The following is a 15,211-nucleotide window of genomic DNA, read 5'->3' on the forward strand; positions in this document are numbered from 1 at the left end:
TACATGCAGGTTTAGTGTGTGTGTGTGTGTGTAAATATACAGTGCTGTAATGTGGTTGGAAGACAAACTCTCAGCCTAAGCTCTGCTTGTTTGCTTTGGAAAGATGCTGTAGTCTGCTGCAAACAGTTTGATACCATCGCTTCTCTTTTGATAATGAGGCAAAGATGCATCAGCATGTACTAAAATGAAACAATGTAAACAACCTCTTACAGACAGATACCTTTATTTAAGAAGATAAAGACGTTGCCATTGTTTTTCTTCGTATTTGACAGAAGTCTTTTGTTGGTAATGTCTGCATCTCCTTATTTACAATCTTCAAGAACCTGCTCCGTAGAAGTAGAAAATTCAAAGCCGTATAATAACTGCTCTTGCTAGCTGTTGAAATATTGAAGGCATATTGGCTGATCCCCATTACTTATCCTCTAGCTTTCCAGTAATGAGCTTTCTAAGTATAGGCCACATTGGTTCTTCCTACACAGAGGACCCATGCAAATGATTCAAGGGGCATAAAGGGAGGAGGACGTATGAGTATTCTGCATCTTTAAGGTCTCTCCACAAGCATTATTATGTTACTTGGTCTATCATGCTGGGATAATGCCCGTCTTCCATTCCGCCTAATAAAAATAAACAAATGTGTGCATGTCTAATCCCTTTCATTTTGGTGGTGGGGAGGAAATTTAAAAAAAACAGGAATGTAAATCATTGCCAGGTTTCATTTCTAGTATTGTTCTACATATTGGATCTCTGGGTTATGCTCGGAGATCATCATTTGTGGTAAGTGAATTATACAGTGAAGCTTTTGTAAAAGAAGTGGCAGGGTTCATTTTGTAAGAACTTAAAAGAAAAAAAAGGACATTACTTCTGGCTTCAGTCGAGCCTTTGAAGTCTCCTTGCCGTTTCTAAAGATGTAATGTCTCTTTCATATTACATAGAAAGGCAGCAGATACAAGTTTAAAGAAACCTTAAATCACATCTGTACAAGGGAAAAGAAAATGAACCCTCTACTGCTGAACTTTGTTTAGGGGAAATATATGTCACCCGGAAAATCCAGATAATACATAAATAAATAAAACTGCCATAGAGAATTTGTTAGAACATGGACCAATACATAGTAACACAGTATTAGATCTCCATCAAGGAGCCTGGTATAATACTAAAAAGTAGGCTTGCATTGTCAGACCTACAGTATCTCCACAGCGCTGCGGAGGGAAGGTGAGCATACACTCCTGGATAGGAGAAAATCACTAGTGGGCGGCACTAAGCTCCGGACGCAGTGACGCTGGCTCTGCAAAAGTCTTGGCGGAACATTTGCATCCCGCAAGAGAAAACACCACATATGACATTCAATTAAGTTAACTGTTCACATAATACAGTAAAGAACTATATAAATTAGCTGGACACATGGTTACACATAATTTGCTCTTACCAGTGTATCGCTGTGTGTATTTTGTCCATCGCAAATCCCAGCAAATCGGTCCCAAAACATAGGCCTATTCTTTCTAAATATTTATAATCATTCCCCGAAACGAACAAAACAGTATTGGAAGCTAACTGAGACTCTTGTGGAGTCAATGAGCCCAAATGTATTCATGTGTGATGATGTTAGTCCACAAAGTAGCCATTTTATTGCAGTCAGACCATTTTTTAAACTTGACTTCACTGTATAAAAGGACCTTTTGTAACCTCAAGGACAATCACAGCCTCGTGAATCTTTACAAACACAAACTGGAGACGTGGGGCATTTGGAGGATGTTTGGCCTGTATATTAACAATAAAGGGGGTTTCTGAGCAGTTTCCCGAACATAAATGCTTGCCATCCAATCACCGAAAAATGCAATTCTTACAGAATTCTCCAAATGTCAAGATTTTGATACCAAATGACAGCATGTATTTTTCTATTGTGTTCCTCGAGGTCTTTGTGGCATTTTTGACCGTTTTTTTTAATCAATTCTCAAGTGGTTAAAGAAAAGGTTCCATTTTGCACTAAATCTGTGCAAGAATGGTATCAACTCATAAATTGCTGTAACAATTTATGAGACATAATAGAGCATGGGAATGGCCATCATATACCTCAATCATAATGTTCTAAGCGCGTATCCAATCTTAACCTTCCAAATTGAATAAGTGCCTAACCAAAACAATGTTCATTACAGATTAATGACAAAAAGAAACTTGACACATCGTGCTGAGCTGCATTTCAAATTAATCTGCAGGTTCCCAGCTTTCAGATAGTATATAATACCACTTGTATGTGGCATATACTGTTGACCTGCTGTCTCCATCTAAAGATCCCCTGTCCTCCCTTATATCCCCCACTTCAATTCATCAAGAATTTTCTCAGTTATTAGATTCTCCATTCACCATGGAGGCAAGCGAAAAAAAAAAACTATGTTTTCTTTAGGGATTTAAAGTAACACGCGGTGAGCAGGTTATATAAAAATGATAATTTTTGGGATTGAAGTATTCCCTTAAGGGAACAAATGGAAAATATCAATTTCACATGTAATAATAAATCATGCACATCCTTGTATTTTTAGCCATGTTAACGACATGGCTTTATGGATATCAATGCCTTGAAACTTAAACACAGAGTTATTATGAATTATATTACAGACAAATCTTTCATCCACTAGCTACAGCAGACAGTGTTTTTCCAAATTCACAGTCAACTTTCAAATATAAGTAATTAGTAAGTATGTAGGCCAAGCACATTTTTAGAACAGAACAGACTTCCTGATAATGATAATAATAATAATAATAATTATAATAATAATAATAATAATAATAATAATAATAATAGTCTGGTTCCTTATCTGTAAAACTGTGGAATTGATTTTCCCACCCTCACAACAATGCATGTGGTAATGCCTCATCATGGTTTAATTTTGAAATGTGACAATTATGTAAGAATAATGCATAAATAGGACACTCCATTGCACTTCAAGTGAAGTGTTACTAAAACCAAAAGATTACAGGCCTGTGTGTAATCAATCCGAAATAACAATAGATGGAATGCTGTTCCAGCAACTGCAGATGGAAATTTGATCTCATTAAATACAATGAATGGAACATTAAATTGTTAGAATAATAGAAATTGTTGTAGGAATAAAAAAACAAAACTGTCAGAAAAATGATATCCATATCCATGTGAAGATTAGGCCTGAAACAAATCAGCAAACAAAATGGGCAAATAGCTCTCAGACACGACTAGGACTGATACAGTCATTATCAACTGGAACAAAAATTAAATTCAACTCCCCCAGCCTTCACAGACTGTGCCTGATTAAAAAAGGCAGACTGAATGTGTAGCGTCTAAATCCAAATATATTTTTGGAAAGCCATACCGTGGCATTGTTTCTTTTGGATTTTCACTTGCTTTTCTGTCAGCTGAGGCACCTTGCTCATTGAAACAATTATAGTTATATTTACTATAATAAATCCTACCATTTTAATTCAAAGATGTGCCAGGACGTGAAAATCTGTTATTCCAAAGTACTGAAAAACATCAGTGAATACAACATTGGTCAAATGTCTTTGATCAAATACACTGAGGGGACTCCTACATTCAAAAGGGAACCATTGGAGCTAGATTTGAGAGAAAACTCCTAATTAGGCTTTATAAAACAAAACGTGTGATGTCATTTCTACATTTTTCATTCGGCTCCTTTGAAAAAGGACATCAATGAAATAAACCAAAGCAAGTTTCATATCGTTACATTAGCAGGTTTGTTATAATTTTTGTTATATCAGTTTGGAGCAATGCTGCACTGCATAGTACACAGTGAAGACAAGTAAGCACTGACAATATGGCTGTGCTATGAAATCTGACAGGGGCAGCCAAGTTGTCATTGTTTTCCTCTCTACTGCCCACTGGATCTGTCTCCAATATGCACTCCATGTTCTAGAAAAAAGTCTGACTTAAATAATAAAAAACAAACCTATCCACTTCACATTCAAGGAGCTGTGGGTGGCAGGTAAACAAACCCAAACAGCAGTCTTGATACCATTGTAATAAGTGGAGCTGAGGAGTCACCTCCACTGCCTACAACCACGATGACAAGAGCTAAGTCCACGTTAAAATCACTTCAGTATCTGGAAACCTGTTGAGCATTTAGTGAGGTAAACAACCTTTCTATTACACTAGCAGCTTTCACCAACCACTCTAATATAGCCAGTAGTTATATCAGAAAGTTTAAAGATATGTAATCAGCTTATGTATATGTATTGTTGTGTTTTGTTCCAGTAGTGGCAGGATATTAAAACAATTCTAATGTGTTTGTAATCATTTTTGCTGTGGAAGGCTTTCAATCAAATGGCAGGAAAAAAATGTGACATATTTTAGGTAAAATATTCCTTGCTTGTCAGAATAATGAGCTTGAATCTATGTTTTGTCTGAAGGTAGAGTGAATAGCATATACATGAAAAACCAAATTTGATATGCAATAATATTATTTAAGTCAATGTTGAACAGGCCATTTTTAAATTCAACTCCAGCTAACCTCCCACAGAACTGCTCAAGGGTACGTTGCATACAGTAGCACACGTGAAGCGATTTAATGGTAAATACAGAACACAACAGTAACTAAGCTCATTTAGCCTGACAGAATACGCCCACATGTAAAACAGGAACAAGTAGCATACTGTATCAATACACCCACAGTGAAACACATAAGAACCAATTATATTGTAAAAACCTGAAAAACATGGATGTATTTCATACAACACAATAAAGTAAAAACTAGTTCATATAAATATTAACTTATACTGTAAGTAGTATATAAATACGAGACCAACAAGGATATATAGGCTACATTTTTAAAACATTAATTAAAAAAGAAGCAAATAAATAAATAAATAAATAGATAGATACATAAATATTAAGTTATTTTTTTAAACTGGAATATTTTTCCAGCAGGGCAAGTGTGGGCAGGAAGCGGGTTTTCTTTCATCAACAAATACTGTCAGGGTGTACTTGGGCAAGGCACTTACTCCCCAGCTGCTCAGTGGGCAAACAGCAGCAGACTGTGACTATATAGGAATTTCCCATGAGAGGATGCATGTAAATGTATAAATGGGACAGGGCGTTTTGATTCAACCTCCCCTGGACAAAGAGGCAGTGGTACAAATAAACAGGAACCACAACCACTCACAAAAACCAAGAACGATGCACCGTAAATTAGAAAAATAACATTTCAGTTAATGAACGTGGCAACAGAGGAGAGCTTCGTTAAACACTCATGCACATCACCTTGATTACATTTCCAACGTTCATTTGTAGGAGTGGAGATGGTGGAGGTGTTTGGTCTTGGCTCTCTTTGAAAGTCCAACCCGGATCGGCCGTGAGCATGTTTTCAGAGGCTCCAGTCTCCTGGGTGGCTCCGGCTGTCCTGCACACACAAAAGCACAACAACACTGAATTATAAACCAAGCAGTAGGCACCAGTCCTGCGTGCCTGGTCGCCCTAAAGCCTACATACCATACATTGGGCATTGTGTATGCATTTGTTTAGGCCCAACGCCCTACAGAACATTCAGGTTTTTTTTGCTTTCTGTTATAGTTGCAAAGGAGCAACAGTTAACAAATGGACATACTGCCTTTCCGGATGCTTTCAGATTTCTTACCAAAGCTGACAAGATGAACACAGTGATTCTCAATGTGCCGAGAGAGCGGGCATGCTATTAGACTGATTTATTCCCTTAAACTGACAAGGTGAACACACTGCATCTCCAGGTAGGCAGGTTGTTAGACTTGACGCTCCTTTTAAATATTCAGAGGCCAGCCCACTTAACTGCCAGCAGACACACTTGGGTTCATAATGCAGTGGAGACCCGCTTCTAAATTTATGCTGTTCATATAATATATATTTTTGTCTTTTATTTGTTCGTCATATCATTTTTACAGTAGTTTACTTTTATATGTCACTGTATGGTAAAAAACTAAAAAAGTCCAAATGATTTACAATGACTAATATATACTCCAATCATGACAATATGAAAGGACATTAAAAACCTTTCAAATCATTTTTGAGTGTCCGTTCTTTTAAAATCTTGAGACAAATTTGACAGCAATAATTGATCAATAAAATGCTCAGAGGTCTTTTTTTCTTTTGTCTGCCACTGCAGTTACCACTCACTGTGGCTCAGTAGTTCCAAGAATGGTTGACACGCAAAGGACGGAGACCACATTTTCCTTTTCTGCTCCATCTCCTGGGGCTCTGAAAGGAACATATTGACAGTCAGAGAGAGCCTGGCTAATTTGGTCTTATTTGTTGCTCGGTTTACCCTTAAACCAACGCTTTTGCATTCATGGCGGTGTTATTGTTCCACTGCAGCTTACTGAGGAAGGGATATGAATATTTGAACAATTCAAAAGACATTTCACTTTTATTGATTAAAAGTAATTGTAGTTCCTCACTGGATTAACCTAGCTGGCCTGGATGTCTATCACCCAACACCCTGGAGAAAAAAAAACACGCAACACTGAAAACGAAGTGAAACAAAGGAACAGTTAGCTCTAATTAAAAATTGTCCATGTAATGTGTTTTCAGTCTTCATTTTAAGTCCAGTTTTCTAGTAGTTGAGAATTGTTCCTGAAGATATAATACGTTTTTTTTGTTGTTGTTGTCTTTCATTCATCACCTATGCGTTTCTCTGGAGTGTACATGGATGTTTTCTGGCACAGGTGGCTGCCAAGGGGCACCTCCTGCTCGCCGTTACCGCTGCCAGAGGAACAGGAAACCACTGGATCTCCTCCACAAATTTCCATGCTGCAGTCTTCATCAGCATCATCTGAACAACAGACAAGGAACACAATGCAGTCAGAATATATTAAAACATGTTTTCGTGTTTTTTTTTCTAGCATCACTGAGTGAACATAATTGTGTTGTCAATAAAGATGATTTAAAAACTGATTTTGCCTCATGGTCATTTTGTATGTCAGATATTCCTTGTTATATAAAGCCGAGTCAAGCGTTTGCCCTAGATTCAATGATCCAACTTTAGCTGACCGATGCTTTTACACAGCGATGTATATCAAATCGAATTGCGAGAGTTGGACTTTTCCCTTCATTATATCGAAAATGTAAAGAGGAAGTGGTTCCAAGACTATGTATGACAACTTCCATTGCCTAAAATGTTTTTCATTATTTAAAAACTTTAAGAAGAATCCTAGTTTACTTCCAAGTGCATTTTTTTTCTTACAAGCATGGTGTAGAGAAAAAGTAGTTTACATAGTTGAGATGATTAAAAGAATAGTTTGACATTTTGGAATACACGGTTATTCACTCTCTTGCCGAGAGTTAGTTGAGAAGATCGATACCATCTGCTTGGTAAATATGAAGCTACAGCAAGCAGCATATTAGCATATTTTAGCATCAACACTGGAAGCTGAGGGAAACAGCTGGACTAGGTCTGCCCAAAGTCCCCCCTTAAAAAAAAAAAAGCATAAAAACACCTTTACTATTAACTATCTTTTTTTTTTATATGAACAAAAGCCAAAGCGTAAAAACAAAAAGTTGTGGTTTAATGGGGGTTTAATGGGCGTATTTCCCGAAAATGTCATAATATTGATTTAATATTTGCTCACAGAACTATTTAAGATTAGTATCTATTGCACTGGGAATTTGGAAAGGCACACTCAGACAAATGATACTGTATAACTATACTTAAAATCATCAAACACGGGTGTGTACGTATAAATGTGCAGCCTTATTTATTTGTATATGTTTTGTGAGTAATAAACACAGGTGTGAAATCTTTGCGCTGCTGTGGCAGTGCATGTGTCCAGGCAATAATAAGGTGTGATTATTGTTTGGATGGTAATACAACAGTCTGCTGATCTTTATAATTTACAGAAAGGTTTTTGTAGTGTACATACTGTGCATAATAATAAAATACTGAGCAAACACATATTACAGTAACATTTGCAAATAAAACATGGATAGCCAAATAATCTGAATCGTTCTAATGGTTCTTACTGCTCTATCTGTATGTATTTTGTATGTATTACTCTACAGTACAAGTTGTAGTAATGTTTGTTACCTGATGATGTGTCTCTATGTGGTCCTAGTTTGGGGCTGCTGAGATGTTCTTTGCCGTTTGAAGTGTCGCCCTCCAAGGCTCCAGTGACATCACTACTCTGCTCAGGTGACGATGTTCTACCGTCACTTGCTAAACCGCTTAGACTGATATCAAAAAACAAGTTCAGCTCCTTCAAGACCATGTCGAACTGTTTTTTCATCTCAAACTTAGGGCTGCCGTTCACGTCAGAGGCTGGACTGTCGCTCCTCGGGGGAAGAGGGGAGGACATTGACTGTGGGTTAAAATCATCCTGGAAGCACTCAGAGGAATTACAAGATGATTCACAGTTAGGCTGTTGCTCTGGCGACCCTAGAGCAATGACATCTGCTGCTGAGGTAAAGGTCGGGAGGTCATTACAACTGGTAGCACTGCATGTCAATCCCTTTGCCATGTTCTCAGTTTGACACTCAAATCTTTCCATCTCCTCCTCCTCCTCCTCCTCTTCGGTTAACTCATCATGCTCATTGCTCTCTGGCATAAAGTGGTAAAGTTGACCAGGTAGGCTGGTGAGGAGAGGGCTGTTGCTCAGGCTAGCATCATCATCATCGTCATCATCATCATCATTTAGCGAGAGCTGGATCTTTTCGAAAGTGTCAAAACCCCCTGGCGCACAGGCGTTGAAAGCGTAGCCAGATGGTACTGGTGAAAATGTGTCGTTACAGTGTGGGGCTGTGGGGTTGTTGTCAGCGTTTTGTGTACGGGGTAATTCATGCGGACCTGGCACAACTGCATCTCTTGTTGGGGGAGACGTGAAAGCCGAAAGGTCTTCTTTCTGTTCACCCATGAATGTCTCAGCTCTGTGCTGGGCATCGGAGAAACATCTGAGCTTGTTTTCGTGTCCACGTTGACTGACTTGGGTTAACTTGTGGCTGCTTTCGCTCATTTTGCCCTCAGCACATTCACTGAGACATTCCTCAGTCACGTCTCCGTTCTGTTGACTTTGTTGCTGATGATCATCCTCTGATTTCACTAGTATCTCTGAATTACCATGCACATCAGTTTCTTCAACACTTGCCTCTTCTTTTCTGTCCTTTTCTTCTGTTGTCCCTTTCACTGTTGAAGCGACACTGTATGGGTGATCAGACACGCATTCAATGTTTTTCCAATTTCCCGATTCCTCATTAATGTGTGTTAATGTATTGTCATATGTACTTATTATTTCCTCTGTCCAGTCACCGAAGCAATCATCGGTTAACATTTCACTTAGCTCTTCTATGTATTTTTCATGTTGTTGCAGCAGTTTTCCCTCTAAGCCTGATGAGTTTTCTGACTTCACATGTTCATCGGTTCTTAATTCTTCTTCAAAACTCGTCATTCCCTCTCTTTCTGGCTTTTCAGTTTGTACATATTCAACCTCCTGTGTCTTCAAGTGGTCAGGACTGACAGGAGGAGAGACGGAATGATCCTGCGCTTTCAACTGATGTCTCAAAGTATCATGGCTTTCTTGTTTTTCATCCCCTGCAGGAGGCTTTGCCGGCTGGCATGGACTGCTGCTGGGACTGGATTTCCAAAGACAGCTGCCTTCGTTGCCAGTTTTGTGTGATACGTTGGTAGTGATTGTACAAGCCTTTGGTTCTGTGTATGACTGCCATAAGTCATCTTTTTCATCTTCGCACTGCTGTGCTCTGCTTTGGTAATTAAACTGCCCGGTGTGTTTGGGGGCTGAAACTTCCTGTGATAGCCGGGCGTCAAAACAGAGTGAAAGACGGGTTTCCATCTCGCAGACTTTTACTGATGGGAATAATTTTACACCTGCAGCACTCTCTGAGTTACAGGGTTTCTCCTCAGCCTTCCTGTCAGTTTCACTCCAGATTGCAGGGTCAAATACACTGAAAGGGCATACATCATTATCTCCTTCAGCAGGCTCTTGACTGATTCTTGGGGGCATTGGAGTCTCTGTTGTGTGATCCGCCGTTTCACTCCAAGCTTTGGCTATCATCTTGCCAGCATGCTCTCTCTCCCCACAGAAGTTGTCAGCATCAATACTCACACTCTCAGTTGCGATATTTCTGGCTAATACCACATCATAAGAAACAATTGATCCCTCAGCACATTCAGCAGCAGAAGGGATGGAGTTTTCGCTCACGCCATTCTCGTTAACTTGGCCTTTTGTTTCCCCATCACAGACGGCAACATTTCCATTTCCACAAATCTGAAATTCTAATATTTGTTCCTCATTTTTTACCCCTTCTGCCAAGTTTTCAGAGGGTTGCTCCTCAGGGGTTGAGTATAATGATTTACAGTCTGCATATTCATTGAAAGATATAAGTCTGTTACCCTCTTCCCCTTCCTTGCTGAAAAGGATATTCTCACTAAATCCATGCTCGTCCCTCTTCTGATTGCTCTCTTCAACTTCTGCAGATTGGCTCAGTGTATTACAGAAACCTGTGTCACGTAAAGCATCTTCATAAGAGCAATCAGACTGACATCTGACATCACTTGAACTGAGGGTGAATTTTTGGATTGGACTTACTCTATTTCGCACCTGTCTCCAATCTTCGTCATTTCCAGCATGATGACTGCAACCACCAGGGGCCTCGTCTTCAAGTGATTTCCCCAGCCGTTTGCAATCAGGATGACTGGACGGGTTGTTTGAAATGTGAGACTCTGCTAATGTCCCACCTGCATCATCTGCTGGGTATGGGCTGAGTTTGTCAGTTTCCGTAACTGGAGGCTGCTCATCTCTCACCAAAGGGTTGAAGCATATTTCAGCAGCAATCATACAGACTTTAGATGATCCTGTGTGTGCGTCCTCAGTGTGTGACGTTGTCAACCTAGTAATGGTGGTGACAACTAATCGGGGGTCTTCTGGTTGCTCATGACGTTTCTCATCTTCAATATCCCCACATTCTGCTATGCATACCTTGCCCGCACTTTCCTGCGAGGTACTTGTAGATGATGGGGAGCCAGTGGTTTTCCGAAATGTGAAAAGCTCTGGGAAGTCAAACCGTATTTTGCCACTGGGGTTGTTTGTCATTGTGCAATCTGTCTTTGGTCGTTTGGGAGGGGATGGTGAAGTAAGCTCTCCCTCAGTTTGTGGACTGACATCTTCTCGTGTGATTTCATCCATTTTCTTCCGTCTGCTAAACCTGAAATAGAAACAGCTTGAGTGTGAATCCTGCATTTGAAAGCCACACTGCTCAGATCAATAAGTGTCACTCTAGCAAAAGAATGCAATCCTGTCAAGAATTCTTCTAATGCATAGCTTATTTTTTGGTAGATAACATTTCTAGAAAACCTATCTCACAAAGAAAGACTTAGAATACAGACTCAATCTAGTGAGTAAACCTCCGCCTGTACTATAATTATAGTCCATATTTCCGTCTGTATTACCATAATAGCCATGTGCTCTGTTGTATAAAAGCTACAGTCAATCACCTTACACCAAACAAGCAGTTCAAAACACATAGAAGTAATCCCACAGCAAACCACAATAAAACATATTCAGTAAGTGGATTTCCTATACCAGAACAGATTGTTACACAGCATGCTGCTGATTCACTGTACAAAATACAGAGATGGCATGATACCACAGTCGCTGTTCTGTTGCTTCCCTACTTTAACACCCCAATCAGGAACTGCTATGCATCCGTTTCTGAAAATTCTGGCTTTGTTTCAATGCACACATAGGTTTTTTATTTTTTATTTTGTTAACATCAGCAAGCACAGGTGTTACTAATAACATTAACGATAGATCTGTTCTATTCAATTGTCCCAGTAAGCAATGGCAGTGAGCCAGCATGCACAATATCTGAAACAAAGCAGCTAAATGGAATTCAGCCATAATTAATAAAATGTACTCATTCGTTTCATCAGTGTTACTGTGGCCAGCTTCCTTTAGCTAGCTAAGGTTTGCAAAAAATTTATATATTTGAACTTGCTAGCTAACGTCAGTTTTGTTGGTAATTGTTATATTAAATTTATAAGGTTATGTACTACAGCTTTGGTCAGTGAGCTAGCCAGAACAGAGTACAAATGGCTAACTGGCTGCTCTTACAGAAAGGCTTGCATTTGCTTTATTGAAGTAGCTAGCTAGCTAACGTTAACATTATACATTTTTCACAACTCAAGCCAGCACCTCGATACTTAGCTAGGTTACATGTTAAATATAATGATTTTGTATTTGAAATGTAACGTTAGCTGTTAGCTAGCTTAGTGAAATATATTCTAACCGTATAACTGAAAAATATAGCACGAGCAAACCTTTCACACTCTTTAAATTAAATCTTACTTTCTGACATTGATTTGCTGACATGTTAAGGCAACGTTAGCTAGCTAGTAATGTATTTTACTTATTTAACCAGTTATTAGCTAGTTATTCCCAAGTTACTCACCTTCGAAAATTTGTTTAGCGTTAAGCCCAAGTAATTGGGTTTGTTGGCTAGCTAATGGTACTTTACTATACTGTGTTCCTGTTATCCTGTATGTGGCGCCAAACTAACGTTACTGCTGCTGAACGAAGCTCTCTCACGCTAGCCTATGGCGCTAGCCAACATGTAGCTAACTTGTGTGGATTTGCGTCTCAGCTTTAACACATTAGAGAAACACGTAGTTTGTCGTGTTTCTACTTTCTAGTGCTGGGAGGCACAGTAAGGACAAGGTCAGTTAAAAAAATAGCTGAACTTTATTGTAATATGAAACATATGTCATGTAATATGAAACTTGTGTTTGTCATTTCGTGCGGCCTTTATTTTTTTTTACTCCTCGAAGCATCACACCAGTCATATCGTTAAGGTCTATTCTCAACCACACACTGGGAGAGAGAGCGACAGATACACACTGTTCTCTCTCTCTCTCTCTCTCTCTCTCTCTCTCTCTCTCTCTCTCTTCCAGTGTATGTCTCCTCCTCTCAGTACATCAGAGCATCAGTGTGTGTTTAGCAGCAGCATCCTCTGGACCCGCACCGCTTACTTTCAGTCGAGGCTGACTTTTCTCCCTCATAAAAATAAAAAACACAATAGAATACAATAAAACGCACTCCAGAAATATTAAGCTACTAGTGGCTCGACAGAAGAGCAGCTTCAGACCTTTGAATCGCTTCTCTGTTTTCGTCCTCGCAGGTTTTTGGACCACTCCAGACATCAGACCGGACTTCTCCCGTTGACACCGCACTCTCGCAAGGTAGGATGGATGCTCTGTGTTGATAGCCTATGTTTAAGGATTAAACATTAAGGTTACTACGGCTGCACACACACACACACACACACACACACACACACACACACACACACACACACACACACACACACACACACACACACACACACACACACACACACAGACGCGCGCGCACACACTAAGCTTTCGTTCAACAAAAGTGTAAAGATGGAGACAAAATCGGCATTGGTGACAGCTGGTGCATGCAATCTTGCCGATAAATGCAGTTTGTGAATTTTGTCGATTATAATTGTGAGTTTGCGTGGGATGTCTGATGTCTGCACGACGTGGCATGATGTGTGGTGAGATTCTGGTGTAGTTTGGCACTGGTGCTGATGTTGCAAGGGTGTGTGTGTGTGTGTGTGTGTGTGTGTGTGTGTGTGTGTGTGTGTGTGTGTGTGTGTGTGTGTGTGTGTGTGTGTGTGTGTGTGTGCAAGAGGAAGATGGGGGTGTGGTGGTGTGTCTCCCTTAGCCCACATCATCCTCACAATGAGGCTACTTATTTGCAAGTCAATGCAGGCATGAGCACATCTCATCCAGAAGCCTCTATGCTTATTGTACCCCCACCTCTCCTGCACACACACACACACACACACACACACACACACACACACACACACACACACACACACACACACACACACACATTTATAGACAATTTCTGCCTGTCTCTCAAGGTCATCCCCTGTTGGCAAAAGAAGGTAAAGGGACAGTGTTATATATGAGCCTACTGCCTGGCTCAGAGGCAGGTCGGCTGGTTGTTAGAGGACTATAAAAATGGGTTAGTCCACACCTGTCTGCTGATGTGTCACTACAGCTAAGATGTGTTGCTGATGTAGCTCTGATGAGGCCCCAGTGGACTAGAAGACAAAGGGTAATGACTCAGGTTTGGAGGCAGCATGGTGCTTTGCTCTGCATTGCACTGCACGCTGACCCAGAGTGTCTTGTCCCAGACTCGGTCCCTCTCATTTCTCCAGCTAAAATAAAGCACTGACATTTGCTGATTATGCACCATGCTGTGTTTTTTTTTTCTTTCTGTAGATGTGAGTAACCGGTGAAAAGCATTAGCATGCATAGAATTAAGAGCTAACAGGGGTGAGGGGTGGGCGGGGTGTGTTCAGTGTTTTGTACTAACGTGAGTGTCATGCCTCTGAATCCGTATCCAATCACACCCTGATAATTTGATATAACTTTCCTGGCGTTTGTCGTTTTTGCTGTGACTTATGCCTCTTTTCGTTGACCATCTTTTACTGCTCCTTTCCTCCTGTGTTTATCTGTTGTAGTGTCAACATGTAACTGAGCGAGCTGGGGAATGTAGACGGAATTTCTTCATTATCACATATGTAGACAGCTGAGTCTGACCATCAGCCAGTTGCTGCGCGGAGAGGTTTGGTTCAGCTATCTAACAATGCAAGACAGTTTTCATTCCATTCTTCATTTATTATTGCAGTGCAAGGTTGATGGTGAACATTGACAGGACAGATGAGAGACTCACAAGGTTCTTACAAAGCCCTGAAAAATGACAGTTGCTAGAGATGTTGACCTGAGAACGAAAAGTACGGAAGCAAAAACTGATGATCAAATAACTCAGATCTGTGAAAACAGACAAAATAAAGGTCTTTAATTAAAAAATGCGTAGGGAGATGATGTTTTGAAAGCGCTCCACCATACCATGTTGCCACTTGCGTCACTTAAAAGGTTGTGCAGTTGCAGGTTTTATATAAAGTGAGCTGAGGGGGCGGTATAAAAAAATGTGTTTGCCTTAAATTAGTTTGCCTTTTTGTACACCATAAATTAAACACTCAAGATCATTTTTTTTTTCCGCAAGGAGTAAAAATAATCGCATCTTATAATACAAGCTTGTTTTTGATGAGACCCAGACTGAATTATTTGGAAAAATAGCTGCCGTTGTGACATAAAGCTAGGCCACCAGCAACACATTGACACAATACAGATGCAGATTCCGCTCTGCTGCT

At 40.0% G+C, this 15,211-nt stretch overlaps 2 protein-coding genes across 3 annotated transcripts in view; one reads left to right on the plus strand and one right to left on the minus strand.

Moving 5' to 3' along the window:
• Positions 1 to 4,530: 4,530 nt before the first annotated feature.
• LOC114573249 (uncharacterized) lies at positions 4,531 to 13,212 on the minus strand. The gene is made up of 5 exons (XM_028605296.1): positions 13,106 to 13,212; positions 8,040 to 11,167; positions 6,639 to 6,788; positions 6,134 to 6,214; positions 4,531 to 5,387 (listed from the first exon to the last, which is right to left on the minus strand). Exons 2-5 carry the CDS (start codon positions 11,146 to 11,148, stop codon positions 5,269 to 5,271), a joined length of 3,459 nt encoding a protein of 1,152 aa, XP_028461097.1. The 5' UTR covers positions 11,149 to 11,167; positions 13,106 to 13,212; the 3' UTR covers positions 4,531 to 5,268.
• The window catches only part of vsnl1a (visinin-like 1a), a 40,497-nt gene continuing 37,170 nt past the window's right edge, over positions 11,885 to 15,211 (plus strand). Inside the window, exons 1-2 of one of the 2 annotated variants that reach the window (XM_028605299.1) lie at positions 11,885 to 11,928; positions 13,139 to 13,199. The gene's annotated coding sequence lies outside the window, so the exon portion shown is untranslated. Of the gene's footprint in view, positions 11,929 to 12,061; positions 12,679 to 13,138; positions 13,200 to 15,211 lie in introns of those variants that run through there. The other variant, XM_028605298.1, reaches the window with a different exon arrangement.

The sequence above is a fragment of the Perca flavescens genome, chromosome 18 (genome assembly GCF_004354835.1).
Source record: "Perca flavescens isolate YP-PL-M2 chromosome 18, PFLA_1.0, whole genome shotgun sequence".
In the NCBI taxonomy this organism is placed as follows: Eukaryota; Metazoa; Chordata; class Actinopteri; order Perciformes; family Percidae; genus Perca; species Perca flavescens.

Bases quoted from the DNA above. Each gene is read 5' to 3' on its own strand.
- LOC114573249 (XM_028605296.1), bottom strand. From the start codon at position 11,148: ATGGATGAAATCACACGAGAAGATGTCAGTCCACAAACTGAGGGAGAG. The intron at 6,789-8,039 runs GTAACAAACATT...TCTGTTGTTCAG, and splicing joins ACATAGAGACACATCATCAG to ATGATGCTGATGAAGACTGC. The intron at 6,215-6,638 runs GTGATGAATGAA...TGTTCCTTTCAG, and splicing joins CACTCCAGAGAAACGCATAG to AGCCCCAGGAGATGGAGCAG.